This window comes from Schistocerca americana, chromosome 10, assembly GCF_021461395.2.
Source record: "Schistocerca americana isolate TAMUIC-IGC-003095 chromosome 10, iqSchAmer2.1, whole genome shotgun sequence".
NCBI classification, from domain to species: Eukaryota; Metazoa; Arthropoda; class Insecta; order Orthoptera; family Acrididae; genus Schistocerca; species Schistocerca americana.
The window spans coordinates 146078613-146106175 of NC_060128.1; the positions used below are offsets into that span (position 1 = coordinate 146078613).

General features: G+C 42.9%; 1 protein-coding gene across 1 annotated transcript in view; it reads left to right on the top strand.

Moving 5' to 3' along the window:
• The window catches only part of LOC124552313 (protogenin A-like), a 394295-nt gene that overhangs the window by 178093 nt on the left and 188639 nt on the right, over window positions 1–27563 (top strand). The window contains exon 4 of the mRNA XM_047126586.1: window positions 21510–21654. Coding sequence (XP_046982542.1) covers window positions 21510–21654 — 145 coding nt within the window. The remainder of the gene's footprint in view (window positions 1–21509; window positions 21655–27563) is intronic.

A 27563-nucleotide genomic window follows, 5' to 3' on the forward strand; every position in this document is an offset into this window, starting at 1 on the left:
AAGAATTTTCTCGGACCGAAGTGGGCATAACAGGTGTATATACCAAAAAAGCTTATTTACAAAATCATCGTGTATGCACTCAACCCAAAGCGTCACTATTGCAGTCTTTGTTTTGTCATATCATTTACATTTTACAGTTATCGAGATACGGTCCCTCTCTCAAAGGCTACGTTTTGTATATACAACAAACTGCAGTTTTTCTCCAATCGTTTTCAGAAGTGTTCTTGAAAAAACCATACGAGCACGTGATGAAGTATCCGCGACAACATTTTGAGTGCCAGGAATGTGAACAACATTGAAGTTAAACTCTTGTAAATACAAAGCCCATCGTTTCAAACTATCATGGTTTAGTTTAGATGCTATTACAAACTGGAGTGCTCGATGATCATTGTACACTTATTACGTTTCCAAAATAAGAACGTAAATTTAGAAAATGGCGAAATAATCGCCAATGCTCGGTTACTAAGACACGACCGACAAAGGCTGTACTTCTCTGTTCAGTTACACCATTGTCTTCAAATTCTTGAAATAGATGAGCGACAAGCCCAATTTTCTATGAGTGCTTTAAGCAAAAATCTCGTGATAAATCAAGATGAGCAAGTATTGGCGCATTAAGATGATCATCAAGGTGTTCAGATGTGTGTGAAATCTTATGGGACTTAACTGATAAGGCCATCAGTCCATAAGCATACACACTACTTAACCTAAATTATCCTAAGGACAAACACACACATCCATGCCCGAGGGAGCACTCTAACCTCCGCCGGGACCAGCCGTGATCATCTTTCAAACTTTGAAACTAACTGTGCTTGTTCATCCCGGCGCCATATAGCGTTTTTGCTAGTAAGTTAATATAATTTAGAACTGGCAAGAATTTTGAAACTTAAGAAAGGCAATAAAAATTTTCTAAGCTATGGAAACTTCGAATTTGGCATTTTGTGGATAGAGGGGGGACTGCCGTAATACTTCAGGTTTTTCTGGGTCTTGTTCAATACCTTCTGATGAAATTCTATGGCCAAGAAAGTTCTCTCTCTTTCTTCCAAACTCTGATTTTTCTAAGCTGATAGTGATTCCCTAATCCTCAAGAATGTGCAATAAGCTTCTCGAAATACGCAATAAGCTTCTCGAAATGCGGTTATGCTGCGTCCAAGATTCTTCTGCTGTATCACCAACATAGTGTCTTTTCAACTAGTCGGGTAAAATGGTGGTCAGGCCTCGAATAAAGGCAGCTGATGAGATGTTGAGAAGTAATTTGGGAAACTGGTAGCACAAACCAAAACGTAAGAGAGCATTATATCTTCAATGTGGGGATAACTCTGTTTGCCAAAAACTTGTGTAAGTCTACAGAAGATAAAATTTGCGCACCATAGAAACTTTGCAAGAATTCTTCTAATGTTTGTGGTCTCTCTGTTTCTGTTGAAATAATAGTGTTAATCTGTTTAGAATCCAATACAAGTCTAATCGAGCCATCTTTCTTGTTCACAATGTGTTATGGGCTGTTTATGAATTGACAGCAGGTTCTATGATTCCCTGTTCTAGCATAGACTGAATTTCTGCCTTCACTTTTTCTTTGTAGCAAGCTGGAGTGATGTATAGTTTAACTCAAAACTTATTGTGCTCTTTGACGTGGAATTTGTATTGAAAACGCGTAATAGTTCCTGGGTGATGTATAAAAACAACGGAATGTGTGCACAAAATGTCAAGAAGATCCTTTCTGTCGGTTTCTGTACATAGCTCTATTCTATCCACCTTTTCCTGAATGAGACTCTGTATATCGATTGCCTGATCAATTTCATTGAATTTGCGATGCACTATATGTCAAAAAACATGAACAATTTATTTCTTCTTCTTGTTTCGAGATCCAGTCTTGAAATGTTAATGAAAGTAACTTACCCTCCACTTCCATTCCTACTTCGGCGTCATTGGAATTCAAAACGGCGTTATATTTGTTTAGAAAATCTTTTCCTAATATTATTTCAGTGGACAAGACAGGAAAAATCAAGAAATTCATCGAAAACTTAAAGCCTATGTGATCTACCCTCTCCTTCCTAATTCCATCTATTTTTCACATTAGTCTTCTATGAAGATTTGAGAGGAGCGAAGATTACAGTAAACTTTCTAGTTTACCTAGCTTGTCATGTAGAATTGGCTCCAGTTCTTCATGTCTAGGGGTGTGATTCTTGAAACTGAAAATGTCACATTTTAGATCCTCGCGGTTGGATTGATATAAATAAATTTGAAGACTTGTTGCAGAATTTTTGTTTTTCGTAAATATATTTTTCACGTTTTACGTATATCTTACAGCTTTTTGATTTTTCACATTAACAAAGCCGAAATTACATTTTTCGCACGAAATACAAAAAAAAAAAAACAAAAAAACCGTTCAGTCAGATCAGAGGCAGGCTTACGACTCTCACACTCTGCGGAAATAACAATATTCCAAAGGATTTACAATTTTTCTTATCAAATGAATTTCTACTAGTTTCTGTTACATTATTACTTTCGATTATTATTTCATAAATGAAACCAGAAATAAACTAATTAATAATAGAAATTTTAAGTGTGCCATAATTCGTAATTTCAAATGTTTATAAATTTCTTTTAACTGTACATATCAGAGCTAGTACTTACCGATTATAACATCGAGACAAACATTTTGTAAAGTAATTCATTTTCATAAATTTTAGCGTGAAATATAACATAGTGTGTATAAAATTATATGAGAGTTTTCGGAAAAGCAACTGTGATAATACTGACCTGCCCAAATTTCGAAAAATAATCCTAGTATCGACAACTGCTGTTGAGGGAACGTAATGCTAGAGGAGAATGTCCCGTAACACCTTAACACAAAAAGTCACGTCAACACTTTTTCCAGAAATCGGTTCTTTATATTTTAATCTTACTTAAAGGTAAAGTAGGGCAATCTGTTGTTCTCGTACACTTGTAGAATGCAGTGTCACTGCCCGCAGCTCGTGGTCGTGCGGTAGCGTTCCCGCTTCCCACGCCCGGGTTCCCGGGTTCGATTCCCGGCGGGGTCAGGGATTTTCTCTGCCTCGTGATGGCTGGGTGTTGTGTTATGTCCTTAGGTTCGTTAGGTTTAAGTAGTTCTAAGTTCTAGGGGACTGATGACCATAGATGTTAAGTCCCATAGTGCTCAGAGCCATTTGAACCATTTGCAGTGTCACTGACTACAGAAATAGGGCTACCAGAAACAAGACAGCGGAAAGGGTAATTTTGCCTATTGAAATGTTTATTACTGGATATACTACGGAGTTTTGCTCGTCATCAGTCTCTTGCAGTAAAATGTCTGTACTGTCTTCAAAGCGCACGAAGTTCAAAGTTTCGGCAGCGGCGTGTTTTTTTGTGATCCATAGAAGTACTTGGTGTTGGGATCGCATGTCATTGTCTTGCATTTGTTTCCTCGTCGTTGATTATCTCGTTGATTTGGTGATTTGACTTCAATTATTTTTATCTGTCGCACTGGGCTGCCCCTTCCAGAATTTTGCCACTGTGATTTATGATGTTGACTACTGCGTCTATGTTGGTTGCTATTTGCATAATTGTTGTTTTGCCATGTATTTTGTGAATTTGATCTACCTGAATTGTGCCCATCAAAATTTGCACGATTTCCATTTAAGTTAGTGTACTGTGCTTGATTATTTTGGTTGTCACGATTACGCCTATTCTCATTACCGTAATTCCTGTGATGTCTGTTATATTCATAGTCAGACGCACAGAAGCTGCTTGTATCACAATAATAATTATTCAACCGCGAGAACTGTGCGTCATATGGACGATGTCTGTTATCCCGTCCGTAATTTTCTGTGGTTGTGTTTGTTATGCGAGTTCCCAGAGTTTTTGTTGTTAAGCAGCACAAAAGCATCTCACGCGTCGTAATTTCTGTTTTGTTTGTTTGTTGTCCTCTTTCGTTAAACGGCTGTCGCTGCCCGATTCCAATTTCTGAAGTAATGTGCGATATGCTTCTTAATCATCTTTACATCTGCTGTTCAAAATTACGCGTCGAAAAAGGTCAGTAACTTTGTTAAACAAACGCGAATAAGCTCTGATGGACTGTATGGATTTGGTAAGTACTGATTTCTGCGTACCATGTCTTCAAAGTCTTTTGGTGGGCTAGAGAAGTCAGACTGTTCAAATTTTCGTCAAATTATACTGCTATGTTTTACCCGATCTTGTGTGGCGTGCGACCAAGTAGGCTGGCAAAAATGCTCGGTAGAAATTATTTACGCTTTGGCAATCTCTCACTATTGAGCGCATTATTGCCACAGGTTCATTTTGCAAATAACCGCACAGAAATTGTAATTCGTGTTCAAGTCGCCAATTTGGTGGTTACGACGAACTTTCATATTTTTTCCTGTTGTGCCAAACATGATGAAATACTATTCCTAGGAATACAATGACCAAACAAACAAAAATAAAATCTTAACTAATGTGCACGCAAATATTCAACAATGAATGAAATGCACTCGAAACCTGTACTAATATGTCAACTGTTTATGTAATAAAGTAATCGATAATCGTCACACGATACAAAATTTCACAAAGTGGACGTAAAATTTTAAATGAATTGACTGAAAAAGAAGTACAACATTAGTAAAATTAACGCAGCGCTATTTTTTCCTTTCGGGAAAACCGTCCGTATCTGACTACGTATTACCAAAAGAACCAACAAACTACCGTGGCAGGAAAGATCGACATATCATGTAACCTCCCCACTATATTTGTTTCTATATGAAATTTAGCCCAACTTTACCTCCCAATTTATAAAAGGTCTACGTGTTACCAAAATTATGTACCCACACACTGTTATCCAACTTAAACTCGTATGCTAAACTTTGGCTAAACAGAGCCTAATTTGAATTGAACTGGTCTCAACACAGCTTGTTTTTATATTAAATGCGCAACTGAAGTAAAACAGTTATCTAATCAAAATTTCCTCGTACCTTGTGTCTTGACAACTTTGTTGCAGATTTCTCGAAAGCACAACAGCAAACAGGCAGCGGCTAGACTAGACTTCTATTTTTAAATAAATACTCACGTTGTTGCATACCACATGGATGGCATAATGTGATAATGCGAAATGATAAACAGTAGGATGGGCAGAGTAACTGTTCCTATGAAATGGCATTGCAAGAGAACGATTTTAGAATGGAGTATGTATTCAAAAAGATAGAGTAAAACTTTTCGTGATTTTCACACACAACATTGGTCTGAACGATGCATAACAAAGTGAACAGTGATTTAAAAAAGGTCAATGTTAACAGAGAAATTCTATAAAAAATCAAATAGCTGAATCAAAAACCTAATGCATGATTCTGGGAAGTGGGATGATGTTTCTTTCAGCTCTGAGCGGGCGAACGAAGTTAACTAGCTGCCAATAATAATTTCTACAAATTTGGTTTGCAGTGCTGCAGTCTTACCTCAAACTACTTCTACAGCTACATGGTTACTCTGTAGTTCACACTTTAGTCCTTGGCAGAGGGTTCATCGAACCATTTTCATACTACTTCTCTACCATTCCACTTCGAATGGCGCGTGGGAAAAAGGAACACCTAAATCTTTCCGTTCGAGCTCTGGTTTATTTTATTATGATGATCATTTCTCCCTACGTAGGTGGGTGTCAACAAAATATTTTCGCATTCGGAAGAGAAAGTTGGTGACTGAAATTTCGTAAATAGATCTCGCCGCAAAAGAAAGCCTACCTGGTAAGGATCCCATACCGCGCAGCAATATTCCAGCAGAGGACGGACAAGTGTAATGTAGGCTGTCACTTCAGTGGTTTTGTCGCATCTTCTGAGTGTTCTGCCAACAAAGCGCAGTCTTTGTTCCTCCTTCCCTACAATACTATCTATGTGGTCTTTCCAATTTAAGTTGCTAGTAATTGTAATTCCTAGGTATTTAGTCGAATTGACAGCCCTTAGATTTGTGCGATTTATCGTGTACCCAAAATTTATCGGATTTCTTTTACTACCCATGTAGATGACCTCACACGTTTCTTTGTTTATTTCCAGTTACCACTTTTCGCACCATATAGAAATTCTCTCTAGATCATTTTGTAATGGAAACTGATCGTCTGATGATTTTAGTAGACGGTAAATTACAGCGTCATCTGTAAACAGTCTAAGGGGGCTGCTCACATTATCACCAAGATCATTTACATAAATCAGAAACAGCAGAGGGCCTATAACACTACCTTGCGGAACGCCAGATATCACTTCTGTTCTACTCGACGATTTACCTTCTATCACTACGAACTGTTACCTCTCTGAGAGGAAACCACAAATCCAGTCTCACAATTTCCTTTCTGAACACGGTTTGCGCCTCTTTAAAAATTTCAGCAGAATTTATCTCCGGCTTTAGCCAGCTATATGTTCCTATAACGATTTCAGCTTCAGTGCTTACTATCAGCGCTTGAAGCTCTGGTACTTTTCCAACACAGCTACGACAATTTACAACTGCAATACCGACTGTTGCTTGGTCGATTCCCGTCGTTTCTTTGTCCTGTACCCTTTGAGACTGGAGCCCTTTTTGATCTTTCCCGAGACTGTGTAACCTAAAAAAACCGCCCAGTCCACGCCACACAGCCCCTGCTACCCGTGCAGTCGCCTCCTGTGCGTAGTGGACACCTGACCTATTTAGCGGAACCCGAAACCCCACCACCCTATGGCGCAAGTCGAGGAATCTGCAGCCTACACGGTCGCAGAACCGTCTGAGCCTCTGCTTCAGACCCTCCGCTCGGCTCTTTACCAAAGTTCCGCAATCGGTCCTGTCGACGATGCTGCAGATGGTGAGCTGTGCCTTCATCTCGCTGGCAAGACTGGCCGTCTTCACCAAGTCAGATAGCCGCCAGAGCCCAGAGAGAATCTCTTCCGATCCATAGCGACACACCTCATTAGTGCCGACATGAGCCACCACCTGCAGTTGGCTGCACCCTCTACCCTCCATGGCATCCGGAAGGACCCTTTCCACATCTTGGATGACTCCCCCCGGTATGCACAAGGAGTGCACATTGGCTTTCTTCCCGTCCTTAGCTGCCTTACTCCTAAGGGGCTCCATCACCCACCTAACATTGGAGCTCCCTCTGCGCTTGTCCGGACCTCTCAGGAAGACCGGCCACTGCCGCAACAGGCGAGGCCGCCCTGTCTCAGGAGTACTTTCAGCAGTGGGCAGTATCTCAAACCTGTTACAGAGACGTAAGGGTACAGCCTTGCGGCCAGCACAAACTTTAGCCTTCCGCCCAGGGATTCGCGACCCCGCCACGGTTCGCCAATCGCCGTCAGGCAACTGTCGACCGGCAGGGACGTCCGAATCCGAGGGCGCAGTGGCATCAGAGATCCCAGGCGATGCTACAGGTTCCAGAGGCGCCAAAGCGCTCGCCTCGGGTGTCCCAATGTCACCGCGGCCCAGGGCAACAGCCTGGAGCCTGTCGACCACGGCCAACACAGCTTCCAGCTGTTTATTTTATTTGTGAATTAAACTATACAAGTACCCAAAAACACGCAAACAAATTAAGAATTAAACTATGAAACAAATAAGTGAGCCAAGACTGCGACTTGTTGCTGGCTGCTACTTATCCAACACAAGTGCTGCAACACGACATGGCCTGCACTCGACTAATATCTGAAGTAGGGTTGGAGGGAACTGACACCATGAATCCTGCAGGACTGTCCATAAATCCGTTAGAGTACGAGGGGATTGAGATCTCTTCTGAACACCACGTTTCAAGCTATCCCAGATATGCTGAATAATTTCCATGTCTGGGGAGTCTGGCGACCAGCGGAAGTGTTTAAACTCGGAAGTGTGTTCCTGGAGCCACTCTATACTAATTCTGGACGTATGGGATGTTGCATTGTCCTGATGGAATTGCCCAAGTCTGTGGGAATGCACAGTGGACATGAATGGATCCAGATGATCAGGTATGTGTCAACTGTCAGAATCTTATCTAGACGTATCAGGAGTCCCGTATCACTCCATCTGCACATGTCCCACACCATTACAGTCCCTTGCTGACATGCAGGGTCTATGGATTCATGAGGTTGTCTCCATACCCGTACACGTCCATCCGCCCGATACAATTTGAAACGAGACTCGTCCGGCCAGGCAACATGTTTCCAGTCACCAACAGTCCAATGTCGGTGTTGGCGGGGCCAGGCGAGGCTTAAAGCTTTGTGTCTTGCAGTCATCAAGGGTGCACGAGTGCGGCTCCGAAAGGTCATATAGATGTTTCGTTGAATTGTTCGGCAGCATTGAAATCTGCAGCAATTTCCGGAAGGGTTGCATTTCTGTCACGTTTAACGATTGTCTTCAGTCGGACCCGTTCTTGCTGGATCTTTTCCCGGGCGCAGCGATGTCTGAGATTAGATGTTTTACCGGATTCCTGATATTCACGGCTCACTCGGGAGATGGTCGTACGGGAAAATCGCCACTTCATCGCTACCTCGGAGATGCTTTGTCGCATCGCTCGTGCGCCGACTGTAACACCACGTTCAAACTCATTATAATCTTGATAACCTGCCTTTGCAGGAGCAGTAACCGATCTAACAACTGCGCTAGACTCTTGTAGTGTTATATAGGCGTTGCCGGCCGCAGTGCCGTATTCTGCCTGTTTACATATCTCTGTATTTGAATACCCATGCCTATACCAGTTTCTTTGGAGCTTCAGTGTAGTTACAAACTACGGCATAGCTATTTTCTGCATGACCCGCCGAAGTGTTGGAACATTGGTACTGTCGATGACCTCCTGAATGGCTGTTTTCAGCTCAGGAATAGTTTTGTGGTTATTGCTTTACACCTTGTCTTTAATGTAGTCCCAAAAAAGGAGTCGCATGTGTTCAGATCCGGCGGCCAATGGTGTCCCATGTCAGTGGCTTCTGGGTGAGCCAGTATGCGGTCCCCAAAGTGCTTCTCCAGGACTTCAAACTCTCTCCTGCTTCGATGGGGTCGAGCTGCTCCGTCTAGCATGAACCATATCATATCGAAATTAGGGTCACTTTGGATAATGGGGACAAAACCATCCTCCTAAACATTCACGTACCGTTCGGTAGGCACCGTGTCATCATGGAATATGACAGATTATTCCGTGACAGGACATTGCACACAACACAGTCACCCGTTGAGGGTGAAGAGACTTTTTGATCGCGAAATACAGATTCTCAGCCCCCAAATGCGCCAATTTTGCTTATTGACGAACCTATCCAAATAAAAAATGGTTCAAATGGCTCTGAGAACTATGGGACTTAACATCTGAGGTCATCAGTCCCCTAGAACTTAGAACTACTTAAACCTAACTAACCCAAGGACATCACATATATCCATGCCCGAGGCAGGATTCGAACCTGCGACCGTAGCGGTCTCGCGGTTCCAGACTGAAGCGCCTAGAACCGCACGGCCACACCATCCAAATAAAAGTGGGCTTCTTCGCTAAACCAAACAATACAGGCGCATACTAATTCCCATGTCGGCGCCAGTTCGAACGTTCTAACGCAAACCGTTCAGAAGTTACGGCTCCTTTATGTCATATAGTTCCATAACTGTCACCACGTATATAGTCTGTAGCCGTCCGAATTTTATGAGAGTATCGTACGAGAAGTTCAATAAGTAAAGATATTTTCGAGATTTTTGGTAACAGCGTTTCGACGGCTGATGTGACCGTGCGGTTCTAGGCGTTTCGCCGGCCGCGGTGGTCTAGCGGTTCTGGCGCTGCAGTCCGGAACCGCGGGACTGCTACGGTCGCAGGTTCGAATCCTGCCTTGGGCATGGGTGTGTGTGATGTCCTTAGGTTAGTTAGGTTTAAGTAGTTCTAAGTTCTAGGGGACTTATGACCTAAGATGTTGAGTCCCATAGTGCTCCGAGCCATTTAACATTTTTTTCTAGGCGTTTCAGCCCGGAACCGCGCTGCTGCTACGGTCGCAGGTTCGAATCCTGCCTCGGGCATGGATGTGTGTGATGTCCTTAGGTTAGTTAGGTTTAAGTAGTTCTAAGTCTAGGGGACTGATGACCTCAGATGTTAAGTCCCCTAGCGCTCAGAGCCATTTGATTTGAACAGCGTTTCCTTGTTATATATAACATAAATATTTATATGCAGTGAATACTTCAAAATTGTGTAGCCTCTTTTCGTCCGGACGTTTTTTAGACTATCGTGTAAAAACTTGAAGTAAATGGGTCAAGAATTTTCGGAAAGATTTGCTAAAAACCTTTCCCCTTTATGTAGCATATATTTATTTATGTACCATACTGCATTTTGCATCATAAACTGTTTTCGAACTTTACGAATTACCTCGAGGAAAAAGATGTGTTGACACATAGCCAACACACATTCGAAGAAAATGATTTTATCTGATGTCCCATATGATCATACTTCTGGTAATAAACGTAGGTGTGGTACTGAGTCGAATCCTTTTCGGAAGTCAAGAAATATTATATCTGCTTGATTTTCGGGATGTGATGTGAGGAAAGTGCGAGGTGGGATTCTTTGGCATCAGTTACGTGTGAGGAACCCACGTCATTCTGCCTGAAATGTATGTTTCAGCACAGATGACGTTCTACCACGAATTAGACGTCTGTGAGGGTGGACCGTCATTTTGTGGGGCTCCTCTGCTACCCTTGCAGACTGTTGTGATCAGTGCTCCCTGCCAACTACCGAGAAACTGAGCTGTAGGTTGGGTGTAATGGTACACGGCGCAGCCGTAGTGTTCCATTGCGAGCCCGACTGCAGCCGGGCGCAGACACGCACACACCTCGCCAGGGCGACGATTGGAAAATTACCCTCGGTCACAGACGCCTTGAGGGCACCTTTGATCCGGTCTATGAACGTCTCTCGCGCTGTCCGACGCTCCCTGTCCCAGACTCAACGCTTCCCATGTCGCTCACGTCCCCGAAAGCGTTCGCCCATTTCCCCGCGGAAATATGCACCCCTGCTTCGGAATGGCGTGTTACACATTTACCACTACTAATCTTATCTGATAATACAATTATAAATCTTGTTGTTGTCGTGGTCGTCAGTCCAGAGACTGGTTTGATGCAGCGCGCCATGCTACTCTATCCTGTGCAAGCCTCTTCATCTCCGAATAACTACTGCAACCTACATCCTTCTGAATCTATTTAGTGTATTCATCTCTTGTCCACGCTGCCCTCCAATACTGAGCTGGTGATCCCTTGATGCCTCAGAACATGCCCTACCAACCGGTCCCTTCTAGTCGAGCTGTGCCACAAATTTCCCTTCTCTCCAATTCTAATCAATACCTCCTCATTAGTTATGTGATCTACCCACCTAATCTTCAGCATTCTTCTGTAGCACCACATTTCGAAAGCTTCTATTCTCTTCTTGTCTAAACTATTTATCGTCCACGTTTCACTTCGATACATGGCTACACTCCATACAAATACTTTCAGAAACGACTTCCTGACACTTAAATCTATACTCGATGTTAACAAACTTCTCTTCTTCAGAAACGCTTTCCTTGCCACTGCCCGTCTACATTTTATATCCTCTCTACTTCGAAAATCATCGGTTATTTCGCTCCCCAAGTAGCAAAACTAATTTACTACTTTAAGTGTCTCATTTCCTAACCTAATTCCCGCAGCATCACCCGATTTAATTCGACTACAGTCCATCATCCTAGTTTTGCTTTTTTTGGTGTTCATCTCATATCCTCCTTTCAAGACACTGTCCACTCCGTTCAATTGCTCTTCCAGGTCCTTTGCTGTCTCTGACAGAATTACAATGTCATCGGCGAACCTCAAAGTTATTTCTTCTCCATGGATTTTAATTCCTACTCCGAATTTTTCTTTTATTTCCTTTACTGCTTGCTCAATATACAGATTGAATAACATCGGGGAGAGACTACAACCCTGTTTCACTCCCTTCCCAACCACTGCTTCCCTTCCATGCCCCTTGACTCTTGTAACTGCCATCTAGTTTCTGTACAAACTGTAAACAGCCTTTCGCTCCCTGTATTTTATCCCTGCCACCTTCAGAATTTGAAAGAGAGTATTCCAGTCAACATTGTCAAAAGCTTTCTATAAGTCTACAAATGCTAGAAACGTAGGTTTGCCTTTTCTTAATCTATTTTCTAAGATAAGTCGTAGGGTCAGTATTGCCTCACGTGTTCCAACATTTCTACGGAATCCAAACTGATCTTCCCCGAGGTCGGCTTCTACCAGTTTTTCCATTCGTCTGTAGAGAATACGCGTTAGTATTTTGCATCCGTGACTTATGAAACTGACAGTTTGGTAATCTTCACGTCTGTCAACACCTGCATTCCTTGGGGTTGGAATTATTTTATTCTTGAAGTCTGAGGGTATTCGCCTGTCTCATACATCTTGGTCACCAGATGGTAGAGTTTTGTTAGGAAATCTTAAAAGTTTAAAAAACCTCAATAAAAGAAACCTGTAAAAAAAGTAATATGTATTGCTTTGAAAGTCTCTTCGGGTTTTGCGGCCGGATTTAAAATCAAACCCAGCGAAGTGGCACAGTAGTTAGCACACTGGACTCGCATTCGGGAGGTCGACGGTTCAGTCCCGCGTCCGGCCATCCTGACTTAGGTTTTCCGTGATTTCCCTAAATCGCTTCAGGCAAATGCCGGGATGGTTCCTTTGACAGGCCACGGCTGACTTCCTTCCCTAATCCAGTGAGACCGATGACCTCGCTGTTTGGTTTCTCCCCCCAAATCAATCCAATCGAATCCTAAAATCAACTCGATTCATTATTTCGGCGATCTAACAGTTCGCCATCTTCAGAAGAGCGCCGATGTTGACAAGGGAAACTACCCATCGCAGACCCCCTCCTCTCTCCCCCTCTCAGATTTAATGGTAAGATATCCCAGTCGATAGCCCGTCAATAAATAAACACAGGTAAAGCATGAAGACGCGAAGAAGGTGTACTACTGAACTCTTAAAATAAGAAGGCAGAATGGAAATAGTGAACGGTCCAAAAACAGTAAGTGCAATAAGGAGCAGCCTAACAGCGATGGCGTCGTAGATACGTGGCCATCGTGATGGATTGCCAAGTGGGCGACCCGTGTTCGAAGCTCCCTCGTGCCATTTATTTATTTATTTATTTATTTATTTTTGCAGCATTCTGAACCGTCTGTCCGGTCATTGAAATGTTTGTTCTCTTTCTGTAGTCTTGGCAGTTTTATTCATATGACTGGTTTCGGTTCATCTAGAACCATCTTCAGATCTGATATTTCGGTTACAGGAGTAACCCGTCCAAATCACATGTGACGCAGCATGTGAAAGTTGGACGGGCTACTCCTGTAACCGAAATATCAGATATGAAGATGGTTCTAGATGAACCGAAACCAGTCATATGAATAAAAATTTTGCAATCAAGACGGATTATAAGTAACATTTTAAAATCACTGGTTGCGGCTATGCTATCAGACATTATGTCTGTTTTTGCATAGTCTTGGCAGTTGTCACTATACATTGGTCATTGACATGGAGTCATGTGGTAAGAATACGTTACCGTCGCAAGTAAACGAGATGAATAGTGACAGCAGCCGGGATACCACATAGACGCCTCACAGAAATGAAAAGACCAAATAAACGGGTGTGAGCTATGTTACAACAAAGGAATTCAAGCGTCAAGACTTCTAAAACGGTTCGTAACTTCAAAAACGTTAAAAACATATATTTTGACATAACACAGAGAAACTGTGTGATTGTGAAACTGTTGCGTTCATTTGTTGCAGCTTATATGACAAACTATTAAGATTTCATCATTTCCTTGGAATGATCACATTCACGTTCTTACGAACACCTATAACGGGCAAGGAGGCATATCTCACTCACTTACCAGTAGTCCAAATTAGGTGCGTCGATAAAAGATTCCTATCGTATGTCACTAATGCCGTGTGTGATACACCAGACGTGTTTTCCAGTGGAGGATTTGTTTAACTTGTCGCCTTGCCATCAAAAGTTTGCGGATCCCATTCTAAAGCCTCTTCCTTTCGGCTGCTAATAGTATAGTTGTGCAGAATCAACGGTTATTATTGGTCCCTACCTTACACCTCGCTGTTGCAAACTCAAGTTACACCACGACACAGACACAAATTTGGATACAACGAACAGAAGAAGAAGAAGAAGAAAGGGGAAAAAAAGGTGAGTTTCCCTTGTGAGTCCCGCTTTGAACTGGTCAGCAGCAGCGTTCTTTTCAAGATGACGAAGTTGGATCGCCAAAATATTCTGAATCGATTTGATTTTAGGATCCGGCAGCAAACCCGAAGAGACTAAGACCTATTACGCCAAGAAAACCTATGAAGTCACAATATGTATTGCCCTTTTACGTTTGATAATATAAGCAGTAGTATTTTGAAACTTCCTGGCAGATTAAAACTGTGTGCCGGACCGAGACTCGAACTCGGGACCTTTGTCTTTGCAGGAGAGCTTCTGTAAAGTTTGGAAGGTAGGAGACGAGGTACTGGCAGAAGTAAAGCTTTGAGGACGGGGCGTGAGTCGTACTTGGGTAGCTCAGTTGGTAGAGCACTTGCCCGCGAAAGGCAAAGGTCCCGAGTTCGAGTCTCGGTCCGGCACACAGTTTTAATCTGCCAGGAAGTTTCATATTAGCGCACACTCCGCTGTAGAGTGAAAATCTCATTCTGCAGTAGTATTTGGTCCAAGCGTCGTCGCGCCAGGGGACGGCCGACTAAATAAAAAATAAAACTCATTCAAAAGAGAAGTCAACAGCATCTGTCCTTTCATTATTGCTGGGTTTTATAGCCACTTCTGTTTGCCGTCATCTCTTCCAGACCTGCGCGTGCTGCATCGACACCACAGAATAGCTAGTGAAGTTGTAATTACTTATTATAAAAAATATGAAAAACAGTTCGTCTTTAAATAGACTAATTTTGTTACTATTTTATGTCATATTTGTACATAATTACGTACCAACGTATTTTCACACATTAATCTGTCTTACAAAGCCTGGAGCGATTTGGTGACAGCATACTAGCCCACACTTCATTAAATCGCGAGCGCGAATCGGAGTAAATTCATTTAGGACTAAGATTCAACGATTTGATATTGTTGTTTTGTTATTTATGTACGTTGCCTCCACAGCTTACTTGTATTTAACTTCCATGCTTCGTCATATTTAGGTTATTCACTTATTTTATTTACTTAGCGGTCACCCGACGCAACGATGTCTGGATCAAAATATTACTATTTGTCGGTCTTTCATTTTTTAATTTAAGTTTTATTTCATGCATATGATCGACACTCTGCCCCCACATTCGCACAAATACTTTGAGGGACGAAAGACCAAATTGCGATGAGAGATTTTTTCACCTAGGTGATTTACGTGCTTATTTTTTTAATTTACGCATATATTCAGTGATCATGTTTTAGTATATATGTAGTTAATTAAGGTAGGTAACGCAAGGAAAATGCAATGGCGATAATTCTAAAGTGGGAAGAATGGGGGCTGTCATTGCGCTCTCTTGCAATAGGCTGCCTTAACTATTAGGGCAAAGTCATTTGATTTAATAATAAATTGTAGACCTCAGAACTACAAAAAATCTACGAGAGCATATGTTTATCTTTTACAGTTGAGTCACTGTCATCCTTTTCCTGCTTATATGTGCTGAAACGGGCGACTTCAAAAGAGAAAATTCATCATTGTTGATCAACCGTAATAGAGAAACATATGTTTTCGCGGACATTTGTTTGGATCATTTTGAGTTCTACGGTCTGGTACGACGTAACGTGAGGCGGCTCTTATGTATTGCTTTGAGTATATCAAGAGAGCGCGCTGGCGAAAAATATTTTTACTTAATTTAGCTGATGAAATTTAAATGGCTGAACAGGCTTTCATGGAACATCGTTAAGAACCATCCCTATCAAACCAACCGTCAAATTAAAAAAAAAAAGCACATTAAAATTTGACCATTCTTTTGGGAGCTAAGCACGCGTTAAACTTATAACACGCCTCTGTCGGGAGTTTAAATACCTACTTGATTTTCTTTTCGTGGTCTTCTGTCCAAGTACTGCTTTGATACAGCCCTCTCTCCGGTATCTACATAACTATTGCGACATTCGAGGAACGTTCAATAAGTAATGGAGCACATTTTTATCCTCGGCCAATTTCGGTTGAAAAAATGCGTAATTTGTTGTGGGACATCGTGGAATATTCCTGCTACAGCCTGTATAGTTTCATTAAGTTCCGGTTGGTGGCAACGTTATACGTAGCCTTCAAATTGACGCCTGTAACGGAGGTGCGTACCAGGCAGTGTGTGAAACTTCCCCCTTTGTATGTAAAAAAATGATAGCGCTGGAAAAACTCTTACGTTATTTGATTTTCAAGCAGCTGAGCAAAACTCAACGTACTCAGACACTTTTCTCTTTACTTATTCTGATCATCACTAAACTGACACAATATTTTAACGCAATGCAATCTGACTTTCAATAAGCCCTACAAAAGAGTAGCCCTGACTAACAATAACCTATACCTCTCATGAATAACTTACCTCACAAAAATCTTCGTTTCTCGAACTACTCCAATACAGCGGCGCCAATACTGCCAGCTAAGTAAAAGATTCTAACTACTGGAGGCACTAACCACTGATAGGCATATAGTTAGCAAATGAAAGATTTTGATAGAGAACAAACAATGTATTTACCTTAATAATGTTCAAAAGTCATTATATTTGTGACATCCAGTTAAACAAATTTCCTTTTTCTGACGGACACACATCCGGATCGTCCGCCCATAGTAACCTCTCAAAACTCTGGAACCTCTCTCCCCACATCCACCTGCAACTCCACAACGCTGTGGGCTGTTCACATCCAACTGCCCAACACTACACAAGCGAATATTCCAACAATCAGTCCAACCAGCCACAGACCGCAAATAGCGCAGTCAGCGATTTTCATACAGAGCACTACGTGGCGTTACCAACATAAAAACCTAAAAGTGGTTGAAATGCCTCTGAGCGCTATGGGACTGAACATCTGAGGTCATCATTCCCCTAGAACGTAGAACTACTTAAAGCTAACTAACCTAAGGACATCACACACATCCATGCCCGAGGCTGGATTCGAACCTGCGACCGTAGCAGGCGCGCGGTTCCGCACTGAAGCGCCTAGAACCGCTCGGCCACGTGGCCGGCATAAAAACCTAAACAGCCTAATTACAAGAGCTGTGATTGGGTTTCTTTTGGCAGAAAACGAGAGAATCACAGATATTCATTTGCGCTTTCAGAATTTCTACGAAGCACGAAGAAGCACGATGAGTTGTTGGGCGAGCCCCTACGATCTCCCGCGTGCCAGATGTGCTACCCTTGCACTAAGCAATATTCTATGTATTGTCTAAATTGTTTAAACAATATTCCGTACACTGCATTGGTATGTCGACGAAATTCCATGCCCCGTTTTGTTCCCCTTCATGGCACGCCGTCCTGGGCTTGCATTCCAGCAAGATAATGCCCGCTCTGACAGGCCGAGAGTTTCAACTTCTTGCCTTCGTGATTGCCAAACCCTGCCTTGGCAAGCAAGGTCGCCTGATTTCTACGTCTACATGGATACTTCGCAAATCACACTTAAGCGCCTGGCAGAGGTTTCATCGAACCACCTTCACACTAATTCTCTATTATTCTAATCCCGTACAACGCGCGGAAAAAACGAACTCCTATATCTTCCCGTGCGAAATCTTATTTCCCTTATTTTATTATTATGATCGTTTTTCCCTTTGTAGGTCGGCGTCAACAAAATATTTTCTCATTCAGAGGATAATAATAATAATAATAATAATAATAATGAGCGTATGGCATTGGTGGCCGGGAGACCCCTCGCGGGGCGGTTCGGCTGCCGCTCCACAAGTTCTTTAACGCCACTACGGCGACTTGAGAGTCAATGAGGATGAAATGATAATGAAATACACACAACACCCAGTCATCTCGAGGCAGAGAAGATCCCTGACCCCGCCGGGAATCGAACCCGGGACCCCGTGCGCGGGAAGCTAGAGCGCTACCGCAAGACCACGACCCGCGGATACAATCGGAGGAGGAAGTTGGTGATTGAAATATCGTGAGAAGATTCCGCCGCAGCGAAAAACGCCTTTGTTTTACTGATGGCCACCCCAAATCCTGTATCATGTCCTTGACACACTCTCCCCTATTTCACAAAACGTGCTGCTCTTTTTTGAACGTTTTCGAGTTGCTCCGTCAGTCCTATCTGGTAAGGATCCCACACCGCGCAACAGTATTCTAAAAGAGGACGGAGAAGCATAGTGTAGGCAGTCCCTTTAGCAGATCTGTTATGTTTTGTGAGTGTCCTGCCAATAAATCGCAGTCTTTGGTTAGCTTTCCTCACAACATTTTCCATGTGTTCTGTCCAATTTAACTTAAATAGGTATTTAGTTGAATTTACGGCTTTTAGATTTGACTGATTTATCATGTAATCGAAGTTTAACGGATTCCTTTTTAGCGTCCATGTGGGTGACCTCACACTTTTCGTTATTTATGGTCAACTGCCAGTTTTTGCACCATACTGATTTCTTTTATAAATCGTTTTGCAATTTGTTTTGATCTTCTGATGACTACTGGTCGATAAACGACAGCATCATCTGCAAATAACCGAAGACGGCTGCTGAAATTATCTCCTAAATCGTTCATATAGATAAGGAACAGCAAAGGGCCTATAACACTCCGTTGGGAAACGCCAGAAATCGCTTGTCTGTCACTCGATGACTTTCCGTCAGTTACTACGAACTGTGACACCTCTGACAGGAAATCACGAATCCAGTCATTACTGAGACGATATTTCATAAGCACGCAATTTCTCTACAAGTCGCTCCCTCTCCAAATGAGAATACGAGGGCTATCCACAAAGTAAATTACGTTTTGGAATTAAAAATAAATAAAGTATTGGAAAATTTGTTTTATTACATACAGATGAAAGCCGCACTTAAATACTACTTTTCTACATAGTTGCCATTTAAATTAAGGCACTTATCGTAGCGATGGACGAGCTTGGAAATTCCTTCGTCGTAAAATTCGGCCGCCTGCGCCTTCAACCACGTGGTTACCTCTTCTTTTGCGACAGAAAAGGTGTGACTTTTGTGGATTTCCTGGAAAGAGGCACTACAATAAACTCTCAAAGGTATTGCCAAACTCTGCACAACCTCTGAAGAGCAATACAAAACAAGCGCAGGGGAAAGTTGGGCTCAAAGATCTTGCCGATTCACGACAACGCACGGGCCCACACGGCAAATGCCACTCGTGAAGTTCTCGAATCTTTAAAGTGGGAGTTGTTTCCTCATCCGCCGTACAGTCCCGACCTGGCACCGAGCGACTTCCACTTATTCCCAACAATGAAGAAGTGGTTGGCTACGCAGCGTTTTGATGACGACGCACAGCTTCAAGAAAGAGTAACCACGTGGTTGAAGGCGCAGGCGGCCAAATTTTACGACGAAGGCATTTCCAAGCTCGTCCATCGCTACGATAAGTGCCTTAATTTAAATGGCAACTATGTAGAAAAGTAGTATTTAAGTGTGGCTTTCATCTGTATATAATAAAAAAAAATCCAATACTGTATTTATTTTTAATTCCAAAACGTAATGTACTTTGTGGATAGCCCTCGTATTTGGAGGATTATGGGCAAGGCCCTACAACCAGCTCGGGATGTTAGACGACCTAACGCGCTAACTGGACAGAATTTGGCGCGATGTCCCTCAGGATATCCAACAACTCCATCAATCAATGGCAAGCCATATAACTGCTTGCACAAAGGCCAGAGATGGACCAACGCGTTATTGATTTGCGCAATTTGTGAAACTCTTTCTATTGAATAAATCATTGAAATTTTCGGACATTGTAATCATTTGTTTGTCAGTGCATGTGCATCACATCCACGTATTTCCGTCCCAATCGGATAATTCCTGTGTAGTGCGTCGTTTTTATTTTAAGTATATTAAGGGGAGCCGGAGGTGCCTATGCTGCCCATGTTAAAATCACTAAGTTTGAGGAACATTTATGAATAAACTACCAAATAGAAAAATTTGAATTTTTGTACATATAGAGTGGTTTAGTATTGCAGTTATGACAGAGGGATTTTGGAATATCTTTTCTAGTTTCCTTCCAGTTATTTTTTTTATTAATGACCCAAATTTTTTTTTTACAAATAATTGCTTTATAATTAAACTGAAATGAAACTACTGAACTTATTGCCAAATGGCTGTGTTACAATGTAAGTTTGACCACTAGGAGTGCTGTATAAAAATTTCATCTCTCTAGCTTGAGTGGATTTTGAGAAAATGTTCCTTATATTCGAAAAATTGTAATTTACGGGAAATGGCTATCAAAGTTTCTCAATACATTCCTGCACTGTAGGATGGATTATCAGGGTCTTCTTCTTCATCCTCCAAAAGCTTCCTCTTCTGTCTTCTTTCCTGGCCTGTTGTTCCATCATACTTCGTATGCCTTTCTCTTCTTTCTGCTTCTCTTATCCTTTCTCTGTCAATATTTCTTAGTGCTCGTACAGTGTTCACCCCAGCTGTAAATCCTAATGCCTTCAGAACTTCACACTTCGCACTGTTCCCTTGGTTGTAGGTTGCTATTGCATCATAAATGCCAAAGTGCAGTGTTTTTATGCTTACAAACTCCCTTTTAGGAATCACTTTCCAAATCAAATTGTTTACGCTCTCATTAGGGTTCTGCGTCTTTCCGTGTAGACATTTGTGTAACAATTCTGGCTGTGCTAAGTCATGAAAATTTGGTTTTATTGCATATATTTCTTAGTGCTCGTATAGTGTCACTAACATATTCACGAAATCTGTCGCTTCCACCAGTCAGCTTCTTGCTAGAAGATGTCACAGGGCTATGGCCGGCCATGTGTTGCTTAGCAGAAGAACGCACTGTTCAGTAATTGTAGTATCGCAACTTGGTATTAGTGTTAATTTTCTTTTCCCTACGCTCTTCCTCTTCTTATATACACGGTTACTAAAACGTGGCATCGTAACCAGAACAACGCTTTACACAAGAAGTATAATACTACCAACAACAGGCGCAACACTGAACTAATTCGAAACGGTAAACAGCAAAGAGACGATGTTCCGCGCTCTTAGCGCTTCATTTGTCACAGAAAACAATGTAGCCAACCCTTGCACACTCGCTGTATGCGTAACATACGGCGCTGTATGCGTAACAGGCCGAGAAAATCCCAAGCAGTTCGCCAGGAAGTCACGAGAGGGTGTTAGATGCATTCAGCGGCCGCCCATTTCCTCTGCAGGCGTGGGGGAAAATGGTAATAACTCCACTTCTAGGGCGAGTAGAACAATAATTCAAAGTTTTCATTAAAGAGGAATGTTCCAATTAACTTTCGGTAGCAAAAAAAAAATCGTAATTTTTTGGATTTGACCACCTCCGGCTCCCCTTAAGGGAATTCGGCTTATCTCGCCACTTTCTTGAATCAAAGTGTTTGGGCCTCGCATTCCGCCAAAGCGCAGACGCCTCCAACGGCAGCAGCCAACCATAGCGCGGCCTCCTGTGTTGCAGGTATCTCGCACGAGTTCTCCGCGGTCCCGGAGAACGTGACGGCGACGGCGGGCGAAGTCGTGCGTTTCACGTGCCAAATCCAGTCAGTTCCAAGTGCGACCATCGCGTGGGAGCACAACAAGAAGCAACTACCTCAAAACAGCAGGTGAGTGGCTGCAGTCGCGAGAGCCGATTGGACACACGTTGCTAGAAGCATCCACTTTAGCAGAGATGCATTGGTACTTTGAGTACTGCCTTGTGGCCTTGTTTCCTGTCTCAACCCTCCAACAGCGCTGATAGGTCATAATGAAGAAACATCAGCACAATACCAAACGTCATCTTACCATCACGCCAGAGGACTTGAGGGTTTGAGACAGAAAGCATATTCAGTAATAACTATAGGTTTATTACTTCTGGATGAAAGATGCGTAGTTATAAAAGAATTATATCACTAGAAAACGGGTGTGATTACAGATATCGTATGTATGAGGCATTCAGGGAACAAGAAGCCCAACAAGTGATACAACACGCCATTTTTGTCATGTGCAAGGAAGAAATGGGTGTCCTGCGCTCAATTACGAGATGTAGATCTTATACAAACAGTAAAACACACGGAAATCTGTAATAAGGTTCATTTTAAAGTGTAATTTTTCTCCAGAGTTAAAGTACAGACAATCTGTACGTACTAGGAATATTCAACAGTGGGTCAGGAAAAAGGATACCACACAGAGATAATTTTAGGAAAAGTAAGGCATGTTCTTGCTTGAAAAGACAATTTTATGTCTGTCTGGTGGACCGGCTTACAGCGCCACCTAGGGTGAAGAGAGGTGATACGCACCAATAAGCCAATTCCTTATACACATTAGGAAAATGAGTAATGTATACTCCTGAGAGCTGTTTATTGGCGATTGGAACATGTTAAAATTTAGGAAGGAATTGGACTGCGATTATGTAAAGAGTGATATAAAAACTGTTACGAGGTCAAAAACTAGCTCGACCCCCTTCAGAATTACGAGCTATGTAATGCCTGCAAAGGTTGTTGTGATTTGACTGATGCGTTATCGAAAAAAAAAAAATAAAAAAAATAATAAATAAAAAATAAAAAAAATGGTAGCTCACCAACTGACAAAGTAGTAAGTGTACAGCGCGATTTTTTTTTAAAAAAAAGAAGCAGCCTTTCTCTTAGTAACAATCTTCTAACTCTGTGCCCGCATCTCGTGGTCGTGCGGTAGCGTTCTCGCTTCCCACGCCCGGGTTCCCGGGTTCGATTCCCGGCGGGGTCAGGGATTTTCTCTGCCTCGTGATGGCTGGGTGTTGTGTGCTGTCCTTAGGTTAGTTAGGTTTAAGTAGTTCTAAGTTCTAGGGGACTTATGACCACAGCAGTTGAGTCCCATAGTGCTCAGAGCCATTTGAACCATTTTTTTCTAACTCTGTACAGCTAATACAGTACGTAAAAGATAGAAGCGTTCTAGCCAGCAGGACTCCCCTCATTCAATTTAGAAAGCATGTATCCCACTATACCGGTAACAGACCCAACAGACATTATACGAAAAAATCTAAAAACATACAGCCGCTCCCTGATGAACACATTACTCAACTACCCGCGTTAGTAGTGCTTATAACGGCACATGGGAGCCCCGTTTCAGAGCCTTGGCAAATAGTTTTATAAACTATGTTGAACCTTAGATGGTTTTTCAAAAATACGTGGAAAAGAAGAAGACATTTTGGTTCATGTTAGGGATGACAAACTCTGCTTTATACACTCATGCTCATAAATTAATGATAATTGCAGAATGTGGTGCCACACAACGTGGCACTACACAAAACTGGCGCTAATAGCACAGGCACATAGGGAACACACACGACACATATGTAAGTCCACGGTATTGGAGATAAGTCGAGAAAACCGTCCCGAAACACATGGGCTACAAAACGCCACTGTCTCCTGCACGTGTACCCCGACATCAATATGGGATATGATCACCATGCACACGTACACAGGCCACACAACGGGTTGGCATACTCTGGGTCAGGTGGTCGAGCAGCTGCTGGGGTATAGCCTCCGATTCTTGCACCATTGCCTGTCGGAGCTCCTTGAGATGTCGTAGGGGTTTGAAGACGTGCAGCGATACGTCGACCGAGAGCATTCCAGACGTGCTCGATGGGGTTTAGGTCTGGAGAACAGGCAGGCCACTGCATGTTCTGTTTAAAGGTACTCCCCTACGATGGCAGCACAGAGGGGCGTGCATTATCATCCATCAGGAGGAAGGTGGGACCGACTGCACCCCTGAAAAGGCGGACATACTGGTGCAAAATGACGTCCCGATACACCTCACCTGTTACAGTTACTCTGTCAAAGACATGCAGGGGTGTACGTGCACCAATCATAATCCCACCCCACACCATCAAACCACGACCTTCATACAGGCCCATATCAAGGCCATTAAGGGGTAGGTATCTGGTTCCTGGTTCACGCCAGGTAAAAACCCGTTGAGAATCACTGTTCAGACAATACCTGGACTCGTCCGTGAACATAACATGGGACCACTGCTCCAGTGACCATGTACTGTTTTCTTGACACCAGGGGTCAGTGGAATGCACCTTGCAGGTCTCCGGGCGAATAAACCATGTCTGTTCAGTCGTCCGTAGACTGTGTGTCTGGAGACAACTGTTCCAGTGGCTGCGGTAAGGTTCCGAGTAAGGCTACCTGCAGTACTCCGTGGCCGTCTGCGGGCACTGATGGTGAGATATCGGTCTTCTTGTGGTGTTGTACACTGTAGACGTCTCGTGCTGTAGTACATGGACACGTTTCCTGTCTGCTGGAATCGTTGCCATAATCTTGAGATCGCACTTTGTGGCACACGGAGGACCCTGCTACGACCTGCTGTGTTTGACCAGCCTCCAGTCGCCCTAGTATTCTACCCCTCATAACGCCATCAATATGTGTTCTTTGAGTCATTTTCAACACAAGGTCACCATTAGCACGTCTGAAAACATCTGCACACTTACTCGCTGCACCGTACTCTGACATGCACCAACACACCTCTACATATGTGGACTGCTGCTAGCGCCACTGTGCCACGTCCGCAGGTCAAATGTATCGCGTGGTCATACCCCGAGGTGGTTTAAACCCGCAAACCGCCCACCAGAGCGTTGTTTCACCATGTATCAGCATTATCCTTAATTTATGAGGATGAGTGTAGATGAACCACAAATGAAACGAAAAAAAGTAGGTGCTGACATTAACAAGGTACATAAAAGACAAAATTCACAACTGAAAAAGAAACATAAAAAATTTTATAGACATAACACTAATACCAAAACAACCACGAACACACAGTTGAAATTTACTGTAAACCCGCAACAACTGAAACGATCATCCAACCTCTCAAACTCAAAATAACAAGCAACACTGCAAACCATGCACCATAGAATCAACACAATGGCACTCAGCAAAGAAAACGAAAAAAAAGAACTAATGAAGATAGAGACAACAGTAGATACAACGGTAGTCGCAAACCTAAGCAACGAAATAGAAAGAAAAACAATAACATTAAACACAAAATCAAAAACAACAACTCAACATAAAATAACACAGATATGCACACAGTACCATAATAACAACGACATAGAATAATCAAGAAACTATAAGAAGACACGAGATGGTTTACGATGACATACAAAACTCTCACGTAAGATCACCGACATTTTCAAAGGACAAGGCATAAACATAGCACACGCAACAGACAGTTCTATCTAAAAACTCATCCCAAAACTGACGGAAGACATAGACTTACACCAAAAACCAGATGTATATCAATTGCAATGTAACATGTATTATGACAGGTACATAGGTGGAACGTTCGATGCCAGATACAAAGAACATATGAAAGCGTTTAAGAATGGGACAAATCACTCCACATTTGCAAAAATCGTAATGTTAACCCAACTTCTAGCGAAGACATGATAATCAGAATAAGCAGTGCAAGACGCCTTCTAATCTTGCAAGAAAATTATCATACGAGGGTAGTTTGAAAAGCTGTCGGAGTGGAAGAAACGACTTAGCTCGGTAAAACGCTTGTATTTTTCAATGCAGTCCCCCTGTACGCCAATGCACTTGTTCTAGCGTTGTTCCAATGCCTTAACCCTATCTCAAAAATTAGTATATTCCGGCGGGCCTGCCAAATACCTGTCAACTTCGGCCGTCAGTACTTCATTTGAAGAGAATTTCCATCGGTCGAGGAATGTTTTGATTTTGGGGAAGAGATGGAAGTCTGATTAACCAAAATTGTGCGAATTAGGCAGGTGTGGCAACAATTGGTATCCCAGTTCCTGTATTTTTGTCAGGGCAACGGGCGCTCTTTGCCTTGATGTAAGATGACTTTCTTCCGTGCCAAACGTGGCCTTTTTTGCGTGTCTTGTTTTAGTTGGTGCTAGAGGTTAGCGTAGTATTGTCCAGCAGTTGTTTGACCAGCGGGAACATAATCCATCAGTAGATTGCATTTCACAGCCCAGAAAACTAATTCCGTGTCCTTTCCAGCAGACTGAATAGCTTTCTTTTTATTTGGTGGTGGACCGAGCGAGGTGGCGCAGTGGTTCGACACTGGACTCGCATTCGGGAGGACGACGGTTCAATCCCGCGTCCGGCCATCCTGATTTAGGTTTTCCGAGATTTCCCTAAATCATTCCAGGCAAATGCCGGGATGGTTCCTCTGAAAGGGCACGGCCGACTTCCTTCCCTAATCCGATGAGACCGATGACCACGCTGTCTGGTCTCCTTCCCCAAACAACCAACCAACCTTATTTGGTGGTGGTGAATCAACACGTTTCCACTGCTTTGACTTGTTTTCTCTCTGTGATATAGTAGTGGACGCAAGATTCATCTGTGGTCACAAACCGACGCAAAAAATCTTGTTGGTTGCTCTGAAAATTGGGCAAACATTGTTTGGACGTTTTTATGCTGATGCGTTTCTGATCCTTCGTTAAGTGTCACAGCAGCTATCTGGCCGGTAATTTTATCAAATCCTATTCCACCGCTAAAATGTGATATGCCCGATCAGATCGGGTGACATGCCTATAGCTTCAGCAATTAGTCGCACTTTAAGTGCGCGGTCCAACATGACCGTTTTATGCATTTTTGCAATAATTTATGGGATGGTGGCACCTGTTGGCCGAGCACCACGCGTATCATCATCTAAGCTGTCCCGGACGAATTTAAACACGTTTGCCCACTTGTCGAATGTTTAATGTAGAGGATGAGAGTACCCAGAGTGTTCTGAAAATCGACTTGGATTTCCTTTACTTTCCTACCTTTCTTCATGAAGTGCTTAATTACTGAATGAGATTTTCACTCTGCAGCGGAGTGTGCGCTGATACGAAACTTCCTGGCAGATTAAAACTGTGTGCCGGACCGAGACTCGAACTCGGGACCTTTGCCTTTCGCGGGCAAGTGCTCTGCCATCTGAGCTACCCAAGCACGACTGACGCCCCGTCCTGACAGCCTTACTTCTGCCAGAGAGCACTTGCCCCCGAAAGGCAAAGGTCCCGAGTTCGAGTCTCGGTCCGGCACACAGTTTTAATCTGCCAGGAAGTTTCATATCTGCAGAGTGAAAATCTCATTCTGGAAACATCCCCCAGGCTGTGGCTAAGCCATGTCTCCGCAATATCCTTTCTTTCAGGATTGCTAGTTCTGCAAGGTTCGCAGGAGAGCTTCTGTGAAGTTTGGAAGGTAGGAGACGAGGTACTGGCGGTAGAGTACTTAATTACTGCTCGACACTATTTTTTTCCGTCTTTTAAATCAGTACGCAAGGACAAGAGACTGACGTCCGCACCGCAGACCACTGCCTACAGCACTGACGCGTCACGGATTTACTCACAAAAAGTTGAGCTGTTGATACATGGGAACCTCGCAGTGCTAGCAATGTCATCTGGTAATGGTTCCTTGAACTTTTAAAACTGCTATCGTACGACAAGAACCCGATGCAAATGACGAAATAAACATCAAAATCAACCCTCTATTTACATTGATAGGTAAAATACGAGGGCCGTTCAGAAAGTAACCTCCGGTTGATTTAA